The sequence below is a fragment of the Gossypium arboreum genome, chromosome 9, assembly GCF_025698485.1.
Source record: "Gossypium arboreum isolate Shixiya-1 chromosome 9, ASM2569848v2, whole genome shotgun sequence".
NCBI classification, from domain to species: Eukaryota; Viridiplantae; Streptophyta; class Magnoliopsida; order Malvales; family Malvaceae; genus Gossypium; species Gossypium arboreum.
Window position 1 is genome coordinate 74,600,831 of NC_069078.1, and position 17,728 is coordinate 74,618,558.

General features: G+C 31.5%; 1 protein-coding gene across 1 annotated transcript; it reads left to right on the forward strand.

Moving 5' to 3' along the window:
• The first annotated feature begins 11,391 nt into the window (after positions 1–11,391).
• Positions 11,392–13,766, forward strand: LOC108455559 (protein IQ-DOMAIN 12). The gene is made up of 6 exons (XM_053019471.1): positions 11,392–11,638; positions 11,796–11,890; positions 11,966–12,253; positions 12,388–12,618; positions 12,790–12,927; positions 13,077–13,766. The coding sequence occupies exons 2-6, from the start codon at positions 11,816–11,818 to the stop codon at positions 13,572–13,574; spliced, it is 1,230 nt and encodes a 409-aa protein (XP_052875431.1). The 5' UTR covers positions 11,392–11,638; positions 11,796–11,815; the 3' UTR covers positions 13,575–13,766.
• Positions 13,767–17,728: the final 3,962 nt, after the last annotated feature.

The window sequence follows — 17,728 nt, forward strand, 5'->3', positions numbered from 1 at the left end:
ATATTTTGTTAGTTAATTATTTATACTATTATAATGCGTTTTGGTTAAATGTGGTAAAACCAAAATTTGTTTATAGCAAACTTATCAATTAAGGACAAATATGACATTTACTAAAAAGACTATCCATTTCATCCATACAAATAAATAATTAACCATATTCACTTATAATATATATGTTCAATTTTAATTATTTTCACTCTGAATGTGATGAATTTTAGTATTTATTAATCATATCCTATTTGTCTTATAATGTTGTATATTCAAAAGAGTTTTAAATATGATTGATTGATCCATGTTGATGCCATGATTGCGATGGGTTAGCCTTTGACTGCTCACTTCTACCTTATTTTTATGCCACATTCAATATCTAAACGTTAAACTAAACTAGTTATGAAATGAGAATGGTAATCATGTCTACCAATGTTTGATCCAAATCTAAAGTTTAAGCCAAGTGTTGGCAATATTTGAACAGCTCAAAAGCTACTTTTTTCCATGTGTATAATTACGACAAAACCACCATTAGCTGCTGAATTAGGCATAACAAGTTTTTCAACTTTTTGATGGTCATTCTACTACTCCCGTGCTTCAATGCTTTTTTTTTTTCTAGGATTACTTTGGTATTTTATGTAAATGCAAGAATTATTGACGATTTTTCTCTCTCATTGATTCAGAAAAGTGGTCAAAGTTGAGTTGTCAGGCAGCCTTGTTTGACTTCAACCCACTGCAATTTCACTTGGGGAAGTGAGGGGGCATGAAACATAACCAGGGTTTGGTACAATGTTGTGTACATCCTAAACACTCGCTTCCACTACCCTTCCCATCTAACCTTAATTTCACAACAAAATAAACTTCACACCATCATTATCAAAAACAAAACCAAATATCTGCTTCCATAACCTTAGAAATGTCTATTGTTAAAAATTTAAGTGTCTCATCACTTGTCAATCCATGATTTATATGAGAAAATTTCACCCCAAAATTCACAAGACATAGATTAATTAAATTATATTTTTAAAAATAAAAATAAGCATTATTTAATAGATTTGTAACTGAAAAATTAATTAATTGTCATATCATTTTTTAGTTAAGGATATATATATATAAGTAAAACTTTACAAATTAGTAAATACTTACAAATTTTTAAAATGCACAAATATTTAATTTATTTGTAAAAATAGAAGCTTAGCTTAAAAAGAATTATTGCTATGTTAAGAATAAAGATAAAATAAAAAATAGTCGAAATTTTGAATTATTTTTTTTTGATACACAATATTTGTTAGTGCGGAATTTCAATGAGAAAAATCTCGAACACACGGATGAGACACGAGCAACAAATCAAACAAAAAAAAAACTATGCAATAGAACAAGGCTCTAAGGCGCGTATCAATACACAATATTTTAGGTTCCATTCACCTTCACTTCTACTCGGTGTGCAAATGAGTTTCAAGCAAATGAACCTTAATGATACAATGAAGCCCGGTGACTATTTCAGTTTTGTACTGACGGAAATAGTACACTAAGCACTGAGCAAAATATAAAAAAAAATCAATTTCTATAAAAAAAATATGCAACAATTCTTTATAGAATAATCTAATGATAGTAGAAGATGAAGCAATGATAAAAAAAAATTTGAGAAGTTTTTGGTATGTTTTCCGAATGAATCTCATTTTCTTATGTCTTTTCGTAGAGACATAACTTTCAATAAGTGTCTTTTCTAAATAATCAGTCTTTAAAAGAGACATAATTATTCAACTAATACACCATAACTTTTCAAGTAATATTGCTTGAATAATTATAATTCTTTGTCAAAAATCAAGTCATATAACTCTTGATTAATAATCAAAAGATATAACTTTTGACTAATTACACCCTTTTATTTATAGTTATTAGAATATTATAAATATTTAAAAATGTTTCAACAATATTATAGGTAGGGGATAGGGGTAACACAGATCAAATCCATGTCAAATAAGCGTCTGACAAAAACTTTGACCATCATTCCATACAAGTCAAAATATTAAATTATTATATTTCTCTTATAACATAGATCTCATTATATTAACTTCTAACCTGGAAAAGCTGACTAAACAATATGTTGAAGGGGTAAAGGACTTATGTTGGAATATTTACTTACATCAATATTAAATTTATTTTTTTAGATAATTTCTACTTTTTATCCTTATAATAATGATAATAATACTCATCCTTATACACAAACATCCAGTCTCCATATCACATCTTAATGGAGTCATACCTCTATAACCACCCTATATACAATAGGCCATCGTTCTAGTGAGACCTATGTTAAAACTCTCCCTCCATTAGAAAAGCCTTTTTCACCACAAGAAGAAAAGGCCTAAGAGGCCTACCAAAACTCTACCGAATCACTGGCAAGAAACCCTTTAAGCTCATAAGAACCCCTGAAATCATCATTCCTAGTGGCTCTCTGCACATTTCATGGTGTGAACCAACCTTGTTCTAGTGGCTCTTTGTACCCCTTATGGTGTGGACCGTCGTAGATACCCACTTCTAACTTTTGTGCTGTAAAAATTGATGCCGTTTGTGGAAATTAAGAAAAGGTCATGTCTTTTCCTAAGTGAGAATCCATAACTCAATCCCCTCAAGCTTTTTTTTTTTATCCTTTTTTCTATTTTAGGGTCTTCTAAGTTTTTTTAATATTTGAGTTTAGGAGCTTTCAACTTTGAGGGAAGGGGGAGCAAATATGTTTCCATCAAATATGTCAATAGAAGTACTCCTTCCACCCTCAAGTAGCGATCAAAAAGGGGCCAACAGGGAGCTTACTCTAGCAAACCAAGGGGGCTTTGCTAGCACATCAAGGGGGAGCCTTATTTGTACACTAGAGGACCTTTTGCTAGTACCGCAAGGGGGCTCTTTGCCCATACACTAAGAGGCCCTTTGTCAGCACACCAAGGGAGTCTTTTGTTGGAAAAACATTTAGAAAATATGTGAGAATTGACATTGTGGAATTTTAAAAATATTAGTGTTTCGATATTTCGGGAGATAGTCTATATCACAAACGACCTTGGGAAGGTGTCTGGATTTTTCAATAAACTCGAATTGAAGTTCAACTTCTTCAAGCTTTTAACCCATTGATCTTATCTATTATTCCTGAGCTCTCAATTGCTATAGAAGTGAGCTCTAACTCAAAATACGGAACACAATATATAAACAGAGATTCTTAGGGGTGGAAATTAAACTCTTTTATGGAGACCCCAAAACCAAAGAATCAACTTTTATATTTGAATTGTAATCGCTAGACGATTTTAATTATAGTTATTCTTAATCTAGAATCCAAACTCATGAAAAATAGAATTTATTTGCGTACTAAAAGTGTAATAGGCCCAATTTGCCTGGCCCGCAACAAACCCAGAAAAATAAGTTAAAAACCAAAATAAAAAAATACAAATAAAAGATCCAAATTTAAAGGTCCAATGTCCATTTACAAATTTTTTTGACCTGAACCAAACTAAACTCAAACATTAAAATCAAACCCCAACTTAATCCCAGGCCCAACAAAACCCATTACACCCAAAACGGACCTAACCAAGGCCCAATACCTGAGTGAAAGAAATCAAGCCCGATAGGCCCAAATTTTTTCCAATTTTTGGAAACCCTAGGGTTTCCTATCGGTTCTGCACCGCAGCTGTAGTCACCAGTAGCCCCAACGAACGTCCCTCTATCCACGCCCACGAACGGTTTTTCCACGCCATGCACATCTGCAACAGAAAACAACCACAAGCAGCAATTGACAGCAGATTTCAGCAAATTACAGCAAGGAAAATTTGTATTATTTTATTTTATCCTTATTTTTCGGTTATAAAACCGAATGAAGATGGATGTAACGGGGATCTTTTTTTTCCTCCTTCTTTTTATGAAGAGAATAGCAGAGAAATACACACAGATACTAAAAAATCAATTTGAAATTAGTTTTAAGGTGATTTTAGATCATGTTCTTCCTTGATTTTCGTTTCTATTTCATCATTCTTTATCTATTGCATGAAAATAAATCTATAAGGAGAAAATGAGACTTATCTATTGTTGAAGGAGGCTTCGAAATCCTTATTTGCTTCGTCGTAATCGAAGTTAAGGCGAAGATTTTGAAGCCTGTGAGCAAGGCTCTCAGATTTGTGGTCGAACAGGACCAGATTTGGCCTTTGCTTGATGGCCATCAGCCGAACATGAAGGCAAAGCGGTAGGGGAAAGGTGCCTTAGGTTCGGCCGAGTAAATGGGGAATAGGTCTTAGGTTTTTTTTTTTTTTTATAATTTGCTTTTAAGTGGCTGAATATTGGATTTTAGGTTTTTAGGTTTGATTTTGTGCAGAATTCAAAACGGTGCAATGTAAATGGGGAGAGATCCGCGCGCGCAAACCTGATCCATAGGCTGGATTAGCGCTTTGGCGCTTCAAATGGTTAATTTGTGCAGATAGTCCTTTGCCTTCGCGCTAACTTTTTAATTAGTCCTTATTCACATTTTATTTGTTTTAAATTTCTCCTTAGAATTTACGTGGCATTTCAGTTTAGCCCGCACCTAAATGCTGTACTTTGAGATCTGGAATATTTTCGGTTCTGATCCCTACGCATTTGTGCGCATTGCGCTTTAGTCTTTTGAAATTTCAATGGTTTAATTTATTAATTATCTCTTTCATTTTAAATTTATTTTAATTGAGTTTTGTTATTTTGTATAATTCATTATTATTTTTAAAAATCCACTTAGCATTCATTTTTAATTCTTGTTTATTTATTTTATATTTTAGCTACTTTGATAATCTTATTTTGTTTTTAAACTCATTATTGTAAATTTTTTTATATCGATTATTTTAACATTCTGTACAATATTTCTTTAAATGTTGTGTATATTTGTACATATATTATTTTAATGGAATTTTTATTTAAAATATTCGTTGTTTTAAGATTCATCTAATGTTTTTATGTAAAATTATTTAGGATTTTATTTTTGTATTTATAAAATTATTATTATGGAATGTTTCTTTATATTATACTATTCTTATGTTTTATATTATGGTATGTTTTTATGTATACTAGTACGTATATAATTTATAGATTAATTTAATTATATATATATATATATTATTAATCTCATGCTATTTTTAAAATAATTATTCCTAAATTTATTTATGTACACATGTTTTGTGAATCTATTATGGGTATTATATCTTATCATGTATTTTATTATTCTTTCATATTTTATATATTATTTAAGTTATCATGCACATTGTCAATTTTTAAAATGAATTTGTGTTTAAAATATTTTGCATATAATTTGATTCAAACTTTAATTCTATAATATCTATTTCAATAGATATATATCTTTAGTTTTATGCAAATTTGTCAACTCATATATTATATATATTATGTGTTCATTAATTCATCATTATTTTGAAATTGTCTTATACCGCATTGACTTCTAAATTCCATTTTATTTTGTACATGTTTTGTGGATCGTTTTATATTGTGCCATATTTATTGTTGATGTATATCATTTAGTCATTGTTTTATTCATTATATTAATTGTTCTCCATCCATGATTAAGAATTTGGGTTACATTTTACTTAGAATAGTTGTACATAATTGTTGGATTTATTAATTGTGGTTTATTGTACTATATTATTTCATGTTCATTAATCCTTTTCTATACAAATGTTTCGTTATGATGCATGAAGTATTCCATCTATTTTAAAAAAAGTAAATGTGTTTTGAGCGAATTTCCAATTTTCCTTCTTATTCAAAAATTCTGAAATAAGGCAATATCCGATGTTTGGGAATTCAGGAAATTGTGCCATACCGTGCTGGGTATGATTTTTCGGTGAACTAAATATTTAGATATCCTTTTATAATTTTAGTGTACGAGTTTTTGAAAGTCAAAAATCAATCGTATTTTTGAAGGTATAAAAGATCGTATCCAATCGTGCTGGGTATGATGCTGCATATCTTTGAAACAAGAGAATTTTGACAGCTGTAGCGACGTAAAAATTCATTTGGTTTCGGTCGCTAATTGTGGCTATTTATTAAACGTTTGAAAACCAACTTTCGATTTTATTAAAAAGGGAGTCGCCACCGATCCTTTTTATAGGTGTGATCGGACACCTATTAGATCTCTTAAAATAAATAAAAGGCTGAGTTTTGGTCTATGTTAAAATCGAGAAAAATTTAGGTTCGAGTCGGATTACGCGAGGAAGGTATTAGCACCCTCGCGACGCCCAAAATTGGTATCTCATAAACACGTGTTGTCTTGATTTTCAAAAATACGAGTTCAATGTAAAATTTAATTGTGATCCGATTGAAAAGACGAGAAGTTTTAGTATTTTTGATTTTCGAGAAAGATATGCCGTTTTAACACGAGTCAATTGACGTTCACCCAACATAGCGATGAACTCGATGACTTAATGTTAAATCGGTACGTTTCCTTGTTTATTGAAATTAATTAGCAAAACAAGTATATGATTTTCGAAATAATGCAAAGTAAATTGATATGAAATAAAAATAAATAAATGAAAGAGCTAGGCATATATTGAAACAAATAACCAATGTGACAATAATATTAAAATGATAAAGATTTATACGACATTTAGCGCAATACTAGAATTAAACACGAAATAGAAACAATAAATATATACATAGCGATGATGTTAAGTATATATATTAAGTAAAATAGGAATGAAAAAGGTTTACATAATAATACTAATATGGGTACATATATATACATACATAGCATACTTAAAATGAACATATACAATATATATAACGGACCTATGCTAATAATAATAGCAAAATGGCAACAATAGAAGATATATATACATCAAATAACATATAATAATCTTAATATCCTAAGTGACAATATGGAAAATAATAAATACATTAATGAGTATAATAACATATGAAAATAATACTATAAATATATATATATATATGTACGTATATAAATATAATAGGAGTAAAATAAATGTAATAATAATATATACATATTTAGAGATAATAACATTAAAAGTAACTATTAATAATAAACATAATAATAATAATAATAGTGAAAGTAAATCGTATAATAATAAATATAATAGTAGAAAAGATAATACTATATATATATATATATATATATAATAACATATATATACTAATATGAATAATGATACTAATACTAGTAATAATAATGAAATACGAAAAAGTATATATAATATAATAATAATATTAAAATAAAGTAATTAAAAATAATACTATATATAAATATATGCAATGTATACACGTAAAAGAAAAATATACACTAATATATAGTAATAATAATAATGATAATAATATAATATTGGAAATAATAATAACCATATTAAATAGGGAAACGAAAATAAACAAAAACAAAAAAAGGACTAAAGAAGAACTACAAACAAAGCCTTGGGGCGAATTTTAAAAAAAATTAAAGGAGAAGGGACCTATTTGAATGCGCTTGGAACGACGGAGGGCTTACAGTGCAATTTTCCGGCGCATTTAAAACGGTGCGTATCATAGGGGGACTAAATTGCGGAACGCAACAATCAACGGGGTCAATTTTTTTAAAAAATATATATAAACTAAATTGTAAAACGCCTAAAAAGCGAAAGGGTCATTCGCGCAATTAGACCCTTCCACAAAAACACGCGGATCCTAGCCCTCGAGCGGGTCGGGTCAGTCCGACCCGCCTCAAAACGGCGTCGTTTTTTTGTTTAAATCTGGGTACCAAAACGGTACCGTTTCACTGGGCTATAAATAGCCTAAAAATCTGAAAAAAAAAAGCATTTGTGAGGTGGGAAAGAAAAAAAAAAAGAAAGAGAGAAAGAGAGGAAAAAGAGAGGAGGGCACCGGCCATAGGCTTGGTCACCGGACGGCCACCGAGGGCTCATTGGCGGCTGCGCTGCCACCATGTGATGGCGTAAAAATTCAAAAGGTCAATTTTTTCTTTTTTTTTTCTTTTTTTATTTTTGTATTATATTATTATTTTATATATTTTGGTATATATATATGGGAAAATAGAATGAAAACAAAACAAGAATAGATTCACAATCACCTTAGGTTTAGGTTCGATTTTCGTGTTTTGTTGCCCTATTTGATATTATTCTTGCTTCTTTTGACTTCCCTCAACTCACTACTTGTATTTTGTAAAATCTATCTTTGCATTCATGGAAAAATGGCCGACCCTTTTACAGAAAGCCAAATAGGCTTTTATAGCCTTTACAAAATCGTATTTAATATTTATTGTCTTGTCTTCTTTCTGGTCCTGCAGGGTATGGGTGAAGGTGACAGAGGCATGGCGGTACAGAGGAGCAGGTGGCCGATATGGTGGCATGGAGAGCTGGTGAGCAAGTGGGAGAGGCAGGGGTTGGTGCGCAAGTGGGGTTCGAGTTTCGAATCTTTGAGTTTAGGTTATTAATGGGGTAGTTGGGCTTCGGGTTTAATGGGTTAGTTTAGGATGGGATGGGTATGGGTTTTGAGTAGGTTTAGTTATTGGGTTTTGGGGTGGCCCAAAATTGGCCTGTACAACAGTTAACTTGAACTATTCACACATTTTAAAGAATCATGCTTTGAAAGATCCTTCTTTAAAATCTTTGATATAAGGATAGCATTGAATCAATTTGGTACCAATTTTTGGACGTAACGAGGGTGCTCACCCTTCCTCATGCGTAACCGACTCCCGAACCCATTTTTTTAGATTTTACAGGAACCAAAATGGTTTTAAGTGAAACAAAATATTTTAGTAGGTGACCCAATCACACCTAAGCGAAGAGATTGGTGGCGACTCCATTTGGTTTTAAAAAGTAAATCCCTTTTTTTTTTCCCTAAAATAAAAAATGGTTTCGAGAGAAAGAATTACTCAAATAAACATTCGCTAAATTTTTTCAATTTTCTCTAGTAAATTGGTGTGTATAATTTCCAAATACTTTGGGGTATTATAGATGGAGATTTGCAAAACCAAATACTTTGGGGTATTATAGATGGAGATTTACAAAAGTTTTATTCTCATTCAGAGTATGTAATTAATTAAATTGGGGGGGTTCAAGTCCAATATTTAGAACTTTCCACACCATATGGTTGGCGGGTTCAAGGGGAGAAATACTCTCCCATGCTGCGACAAACATGCCCTAGTTGGCTAGTTGGGTTGCTCCATGATCGATCCAATTTTATGAGCTTACATCTTTTTATTTAAATAAAAAAAAATCAAAACTCATATATTTAATTAACTCAATAATTAAATGTTTCTCCAAAACGTAATTATTATAAATAAATAATTTAATTAATTTTAATTGAATAATTTACACAACTTAATTCTAATTACATTAAAATCATGACAACTCTATTGTTTTAGAATTTATGTAAACTTACTTAAATATCCAAATAAAATTAAAATATAATGACTACATGATTTAATTTTCACTTTGAATTAAATTATTTAATTTATCCATCCAATTAAATAAAAATACAAAGAAATTAAGTTAATTGTAAGTCATCTCTTGCATTCTCGAGAAAGTGAATTAACCACTGGTAGTAATTCACGTAACCTATTTCTCATTCATTCAAAGTTTTTATTATGCACATCGAAAAGAGTTATATTAAGCTAGCAAAAGGATCGATCAAAATATATAATTGGGTTTAGAAATTTTGTAATTAGGTTTCATCTCTTTGTTTATTAATTACAAAATTATTTAGTTATGGAGTCAATCTACTAAAAGTACCTAATTGATCTCCTTACTATATACCATTACGAAAGCTATATATATATATATAGCTTTTGTGCAATGACTTTTCCATACGTGTGCTACCATCATAGAATATCCATGATCCCTTTCAGTTAAATATGTTCACGTAATCCGGTCAATTTTATCTGATGGTTACAATTGTATCTTCCATGATGAAAATGATCATTACTCATACTAGTAAATGATTAATCATTTGTCCTAAACAATTTACCCGAGGTCAAGTCCATTTCCATGATCCATACAATTTCAATAAGGGGATACTATTTACATTTGTTGTCGAGCAATGATTCCACTATTGTAATGAAGTAAAATCATGCGCAAATCATGTATCCAATATGCCAACTTTCGGCCCACTACCTTGAGAGCACAAGTGTTCAATATATCAAAACACATAAGTCATACACACATGGTTATTCACTTACTCATGATTTAGGTAAGTCATACTATGAACATCATAAGTGAAAAAAATCCATAAATGGATCTAAGATAAATTGAACTTGAATATTGTTTGATGTATTGTCAGTCTAAAGAATCACATCTATGTTTATGTTTTTAGGAGTCAAATTAACTTTGACAACTATGACAAGTTATCTCCCCAATTGGAATTATAAATGATATAATATTCTTAACATGAACCAAACTCAATCTGATTCCAAGGACAACAAACAATTTAAATTACCTACAACTATAAGTTTTCATCATGCATTATAGTCTGACCATATAACGTAACTTAATATTAGTTAAATTTTAAGTAACCAACGAGCTAATATTTGTTTATTCATTTTGCTTTATATGCAAAAGCACCATTGAGAACAATCACACAAAAATAATCATGTGGTAATTTTTATATATTCAATCAATTTAAAAATTACAAGTAAACTATGATGAAATCACTACCCTAAGAAAACAAATCCTAACACCATTGCCAGTACATAAGGGCCTTTCTTGGAAAAATTCGGTTTAGAAAGCGTTTATGTTGCATAGAGAAAATTTATGTTTTATTTTCTAAAACTAAGTTGTTGTGTAATTTATAGGAATAGACTCTTTACCAAATCCGTATATGTGTTTTGGAATAGACAGTCTAGGTCGTTTCTCAACTTTCTATCAACATAGTCTTATTTGCTATTCTTGAACTCTCAATCTATTTAAAATATGAGCTCTAAATTTTAGAACTGACAATCACAATGAAAATTTTATTGATGTTTTAGTGGGAAGGTTAATATCTCTCTATGGGCTAGAAGACCAAAAGCAAACTCTCTCAAAAATAGAATTTATTTGTGGAATAAATCACACTGAAATCGACGCTTTGTATCGTCTACTTTGACCTAGTCTTTTGAGACTTAGTGTTACCCATGTATTACACGAGATAAGAAATTAGTTGAAAATGATAGAGTTATACTTTAAATCTTATTATGTCTGATTTTTATTTTTATTTTTATATAAAAGATATAAAATGATAAAAAATTCTATTTATTTTTAAAATAAAAATTAAATTGTGGTTTAGTTTGGTTTGGTTTGGTTTACTCGTTAGAACTAATATTAGTAGAGATTATAGTTTTGAGAGAGTAACTTATATTCACCGTAAAGTGGATGCCTTAAATTCTAGTACTAATTAATGCAAAAACATAAACTTTCTTTCTCAAGTCCACTCATTCTCCGTAGCTTTTGTCATGGCCAGACAGCACGTGGTTCATCTTTGTTGAAAAAACAAGGCAATTTATATATATTTAAACCTTCAAATTCATTCGTAGGGTTAAAGAGCATTGACCCACTCGGATCATCATCATCATCATCATTCACCAAAATATAAATGGCATGCTGCTGATGGGTGTACTTGGATTTTATTCAGCCATTTCAATGTCATGAAACAAGGAATTCAGGTCTGTTCTTGCGTCTTCTTTCTAAATGCTGATGAAATGGGGAAGTAGGATTCTTTACAGACTTTGAATCATACAAATTGTCAACTCAGCTGCAATTTTTCACAATATTGAGATATTCTATCCTTTTGTTCTCATACCATCTTTCCTATTTGATTAGAAATTTTCCATCAACTTTCAATGGGAAAGAAAAGGTGCTGGTTTAGTTGGGTGAAGAAGATATTCGCTTCTGATGCAAAACCAAAACCGGAAAAGGTTCATTTTTAACTCTTTTTTTTTTGTTGAGAATAATAGCTTTTGGTTTATCAAAAGTTTGATTGTACTTTGCAGAAATCAAGGAGGTGGAAATGGATTTTTAGAAGACTGAAACTAAAGCAACACCACCTTGCACTTCCTGCACCTCAAAAATCATTGTGTGAAGCAAGGGAAGAGCAAAGAAATCATGCTTTAAACGTAGCCATTGCAACAGCTGCCGCAGCGGAGGCTGCAATTGCTGCCGCCCAAGCAGCGGCTGAGGTTGTGCGTCTCACAGTTGCCTCTAACCCTTCTCATCATTTCACTACAATCGACAGAAACTTGGCTGCTCTTAAAATCCAAACTGCTTATCGGGCACACCTGGTGAGCATGCATACCTTTCAAATGTTTGCTCTTTTTATCATCTAAGCAGCCTGCTTCCTTGATGCTTGGATTTACCAAATTTATACATGTTGTTCAATTTGGAATTATATGAATTTCAAGTCACTGTGGAATAGGCAAGGAAAGCACTCAGGGCATTGAAGGGAGTAGTGAAACTCCAAGCTATTGTTCGAGGCCGAGCTGTGAGGCGTCAGGCATTGATTAACCGGAAGTGGTTACAGTCTGGTACAAATATGTACCCAAAGGTGAAGGAGAAGAGTACTTCTCCAACTAAAGTAATCTGTCAAGACAGCAGGAGAAAACAGAGTCTCATGAACAAAGATGAATTGCAGGACAAAGACATTAAAGTATGTTTGATAATTCAACTCAAACTATTTATTTTACTATCCTTGTAAATGCATTTGAGGGAACAAATGAGCCAGAATGATCAATCATTTGCTGTAGACTTAATGTGTATATTGTATGAACTCTGTTTTCTTAATTGGTGACCTTTGTTCAATAACTAAACATGTTGTCAGGGGCAGTATGCATGCAATAGTGAAAAGAGTTGGAATGACAGTGTACTTTCTAAACAAGACATTGAAGTCAATTTTTTAAGAAGCCAGGAGGCAATGGCCAAAAGAGAGCGTATGAAGAAATACTCCTACTCCCATCGGGTAATTTCATCTCATATATTTGGTGATTTTCAAGGAAATAAACAAATTCCAACTGTCGCCATTTTAATGACCTATTCCCAAATAGAGTGCAAACTTTTGTGTATGTTTCCTGTTTTTGTTCATAGTTAACTGACTCATTTTCCCTTCAGGAGAGGCTAAATACTCGTATGCTTGATGAATTGGTGCACGTCAAAGAAGCTAAAGCTGAGGCAAATGAAAGGGAAAGAGTGATGACTTCGAAACTGGATGTGCCTTCAAATTTGAGTACATGGGAAGTAAATGGTCCACCTCATGTTAGACATAGAAAATTGAAAAAGCAGCAAGATACACTAAATGGAATGAATCCGCTCTTTTCATTTCCAAGAAGATCATTTAGTCGTACGCAGCAGAGTGTAGCCGGAGATGAAGGTTCCATCCCCAATTCGCCAGTTTTTCCTAGTTATATGGGAGCAACAGAATGTGCAAAAGCAAAGGCAAGGTCAAGGAGCACGCCAAGGCAACGGGTAGGATTTTGGGATAGTTGCTTTGATAATAGTGGGGCATACAAGGGTGGACTTTCTTTGTGGTCCACTTATGAGCGTGCGCCATTCAGCATCGATGAGAGTTGTTGTCTTCCTATGAATCCACACATTGGTTATATGACGTAACATTTGTAAAATGAAAATCAGGATGCTGGTCTCAATAGGTGCAATGCGTCTTTACCAGTTATAAAATGGCATAAATTCGAGAATTACAACAGCCTCATATTAGAAGGAAGGTTTTTCTGTATTTGACAAGGTATATATAATTTGTTTGTTTGCTCTATTTTTATTTTTTGTGGAAAATGGGTTGTTTTGGAAGGAGTTTTGTGCCGACTAATGTGCAGTGAAAGATTTGGCTTGTATCAAAAAGGGGAAACTTCACATGTACTCATATCTATAAAAATGTTCAATCAATTTATTTTCTTGAAGATGAGAATGTTATTTCTCTGCTTCTGCTTCTGCTTCAGCATGAAGCAGCTTTGTTGTCATTTGGGGAGCCTCTCTGCAAGTTTATGATGGTAATTTGCAATGTTTAATAATATAATATAATGTCCCTTTGATTTATTATGTGATAATCAGTTTTTGCTAAAGGTTGCGTAGCAGAACACAAAATTTTTGGAAATGTTCGGATGTGATTTTTCGAAAAGGACTGATATAAATCGATATATCTTTTTCTTCAAAATATATAAATAATATTATATCATCTACTTTTCATAATATATAATATTTCTTAATTTAGATTTAGATTTAATCATACGTGTTTAAGCATGAAATTAATAAATTGTAATAGGGGGAGCATTCAGCATGCATTGTCCCAACACCAGCTATAGGGTGTTGCAACACCGGTCCGACGAGACCCAAAATAATGCAAGGGTGTTTTTGTTTGTACAATAATAATTAACTTGTTAATCAATCTGTAATTGATCTAATTAGGTCATACTACATAACTACTATATAAATCAGCTCAGAACAATAGATTAGGGACTATTCGACAGATTTCTTTACACAAATTTCAGTTTAGCTTTCAATAAATTAGGGGACTAATTAAAACTAAATAATTTCAGTTTAGTGTTGCTTTATTTCTTTACACATAATTTTAGTAAAGTTGTCCACTTAAGTAGCAGTTACTAAATTATTTACATTTTGGTCTACAATGTTCCAAATTAAAATCCGCTTGCTGTTTTTGAAACTAAACTCAATGAACTTTTTACCATAAAAATTTCAAAATTTTCACTTAAGTCAATTAAAACAATAAATTGTTTTAATTTTTCCCTATTATGCTGCTAGGCACCTTTGAACCTTCTTCACTAAAAATTAATTACCTTTGAGTACGGGACTCGTATAATGATTCCTTTTGTTTTCCTTAAAAATAGACTTATTAATATTTTAAGAATATAAATTTCATCTCCTATTTTTTTTTTTTACAGTTTTTAATAATTTTTCAAATTCAAAACAGGGGAATCGAAAATCATTCTGACCTTGTCTTAGAAAAATTCATATATCTCATATTCCACAATTCCATTTGTAATGGGCCAATTTAGCCCGGGCCCGTATAAACACAAAACCAAAATAATTATTATAATAAAAATATTATAACAGTCCATTAAATGTTCATTTACAGACTTTGACCCAATTACTAACCTAATACCCAAATTAATACCCTAGCCCAAACCTATTACAAGCCCAAATCTAGACCCAAAGGTTCAAGGCCCAAACGGCCCAAAATTCCTTAGCAACAGGAACCCTAGGGTTCTCTCCCTCATGCCAGCCCAAGCTGACCCTCGCACCATACGACGCTTGACTATCTCTATACGCCAAATAAGACGGCCTCTGTACGCGCTCCACGCTCACCGTACCTGCACACCAAACGCAAGAAGACAACAAACACAAGAAAATGGCAGAAAAATTGTATTTTTTTTATTTCTTCTCTCGGCTATAAAGCCTAAAGAGAACCACCTATATATTTTGGGGACGCACAAAAAAACTGAATACAAAGAAAAGGTAATCAAAACTTTGAAAGGTGATTTTCGGGTGCTTCATTTTATCTTCTTTTTGAATCCGTTCTTTTCCTCCTGGTTTTTGCATGTATTCTTGAGCATAAGAAAATAAAATGAAAAGAAGAGTTCACCTTTGCGAATGGGCCATCGAAATCCTTATTCGTTTTGTCGAAATCAAAGCGTGGGATAGGATTTCTGGGGCTGGAATCGGCAATCTTTGAGCTAGGGTTCTAGGCGAGGGTTGCGCGTGTCGTTCTCCACCAATCGCAATGGTGGTGGTTGGACTGCGCAGGTTCTTGAGTAGGCCGAACGGCGATGATAGACTTTAGGTTTTCTTTTTACTTTGATTTTTAGAAAAGAAGGAAATGGGATGTGTTTCATTTAGGGTTTTATTCTGGCATTTGAAAGTGTATAAAGCGATGCCGTTTTAAGCCAAGTTCAATGGCTTCTAAATGGTGCTGTTTAAGCAGCCCTGAACCGATGACCCGGTTCGTGTTCGGATGAGATCCGCGAGTTTGGCTTTAGAGGGTTAATTGTGCACTCAGTCCTTCCCCTTTCGCGCCGCGTTTAAATAAGCTCATATTTGTGTTTCTTTTGTTTTAAATTTTTTCCCTATAATTTACACTTGTTTGCAAATGGATCCGCACCTGAGCACTGCGTTTTGGGAGGTGGATTATTTCCAGTTTGAGTCCCTACGCATTTGCGCGCACCGCATATTGGTCCTTTTTATTGTCATTGTATTATTTTCAAATTATCCCTCTTATTTTAATTCAATTTTAATTTAGTCTTCTATTAGTATAGCCTATTATTTTACAATGTATTTAATGTGTGAACATGTGTTAGTTTATTTTACTATTTTGTACAATATTCTTTATTTCTATATATATATTTGTATATGCATAACTTTATTTTGTTTAATAAAATCATCATTTTAAATTTTTTTTGCATTAAGCTATTTTAATACTTTTATATATCCTCTTGTGTAAATATCAATAGATATATTAATACATCTATTGCTTTTATAGATTTTTCTATTTAAAATACTCCTTACCTTATGATTCACTAAGTATTTCTCTTTATATATATACTAAATACGACACTATTTTAGGAACTTCAGTTTTGTATTTATAAAATTATTATTTTGGAATGTTTCTTTATATTATATTATTTTATGTTTTATATATTATCTCATTTAAATGTTTTTATATAATAGTACGTATATAATTTATAGATTAACTCAATTTTTATATATTATTAATCTCATGCTATTTTTACAATAAATCTATTTATATATGCATGTTTTGTAAATCTATTACGTGTATTATAGCTTACCATGTATTTTTATTATTCTTTCATATTATGTATGTTATTTAAGTTATCATGAACATTGTCAATTTAAATGGATTTGTGTTTAAAATTTAAAATATTTAACATATAATTCGATTCAAACTTTTATTCTATAATATCTATTTCAATAATTATATATCTCTAGTTTTTATTCAAACTTGTCAACTTATATATTATGTGTTCATTAATTCATCATTATTTTGGAAAATGTCTTATACCACATTGACTTCTAAATTCGATTTTGTTTTGCACATGTTTTGTTGATTGTTTTATATCATTATCATTGCATATTATTCAGTTTATTGATATGTCAATTATTCTCCATACGTGATTGAAATTAGGCTATAATTTTTAGATTAATTATATTTAATTGCTGATTTTGCTAGTTGATTAATATCATCATTCATCAAGTATTGTATCGTGTGTATATTATCCCATATCATTGTTTTCCACTTGGTTTACGAAAGGTGGTTTTATAAGGTCCAAATCTTTAAAATTAATTTCGTTTTATTTCAAGTCGCATTAGCGCGTTTTAAGCTATTTTTATAATTATTCATTTAAAAATTCTTTAAGACGAAGGCAATATTTGATGTTTGGCAATTCAGGAATCGTGCCCTATCGTGATGGGTTGCGATTTCTCGTTTGTTCAAAACAATCGAATATTCCTTTGGAATTTCACTCATGTCTTTAAACAATTTCTTCAAAATGAAGGTAATGTTCAATGTTTGGCAATTCGGGGAATCGTGCCCTGTAGCACCCCTAAACTCGACCCAGACGTTATGGCCGGATCCGACATGCCACATCGAAGCGTTCAAAACATTTTATATTGTTGTTCCAGAAAAACCTACTTAGTGTTTTAAAAGATAATTTCATTATAGATTAAAGTGAATGGAAGCTGTGCACCAGGTAGGAAACGGGAAAAGAGGAGGTGAGTCT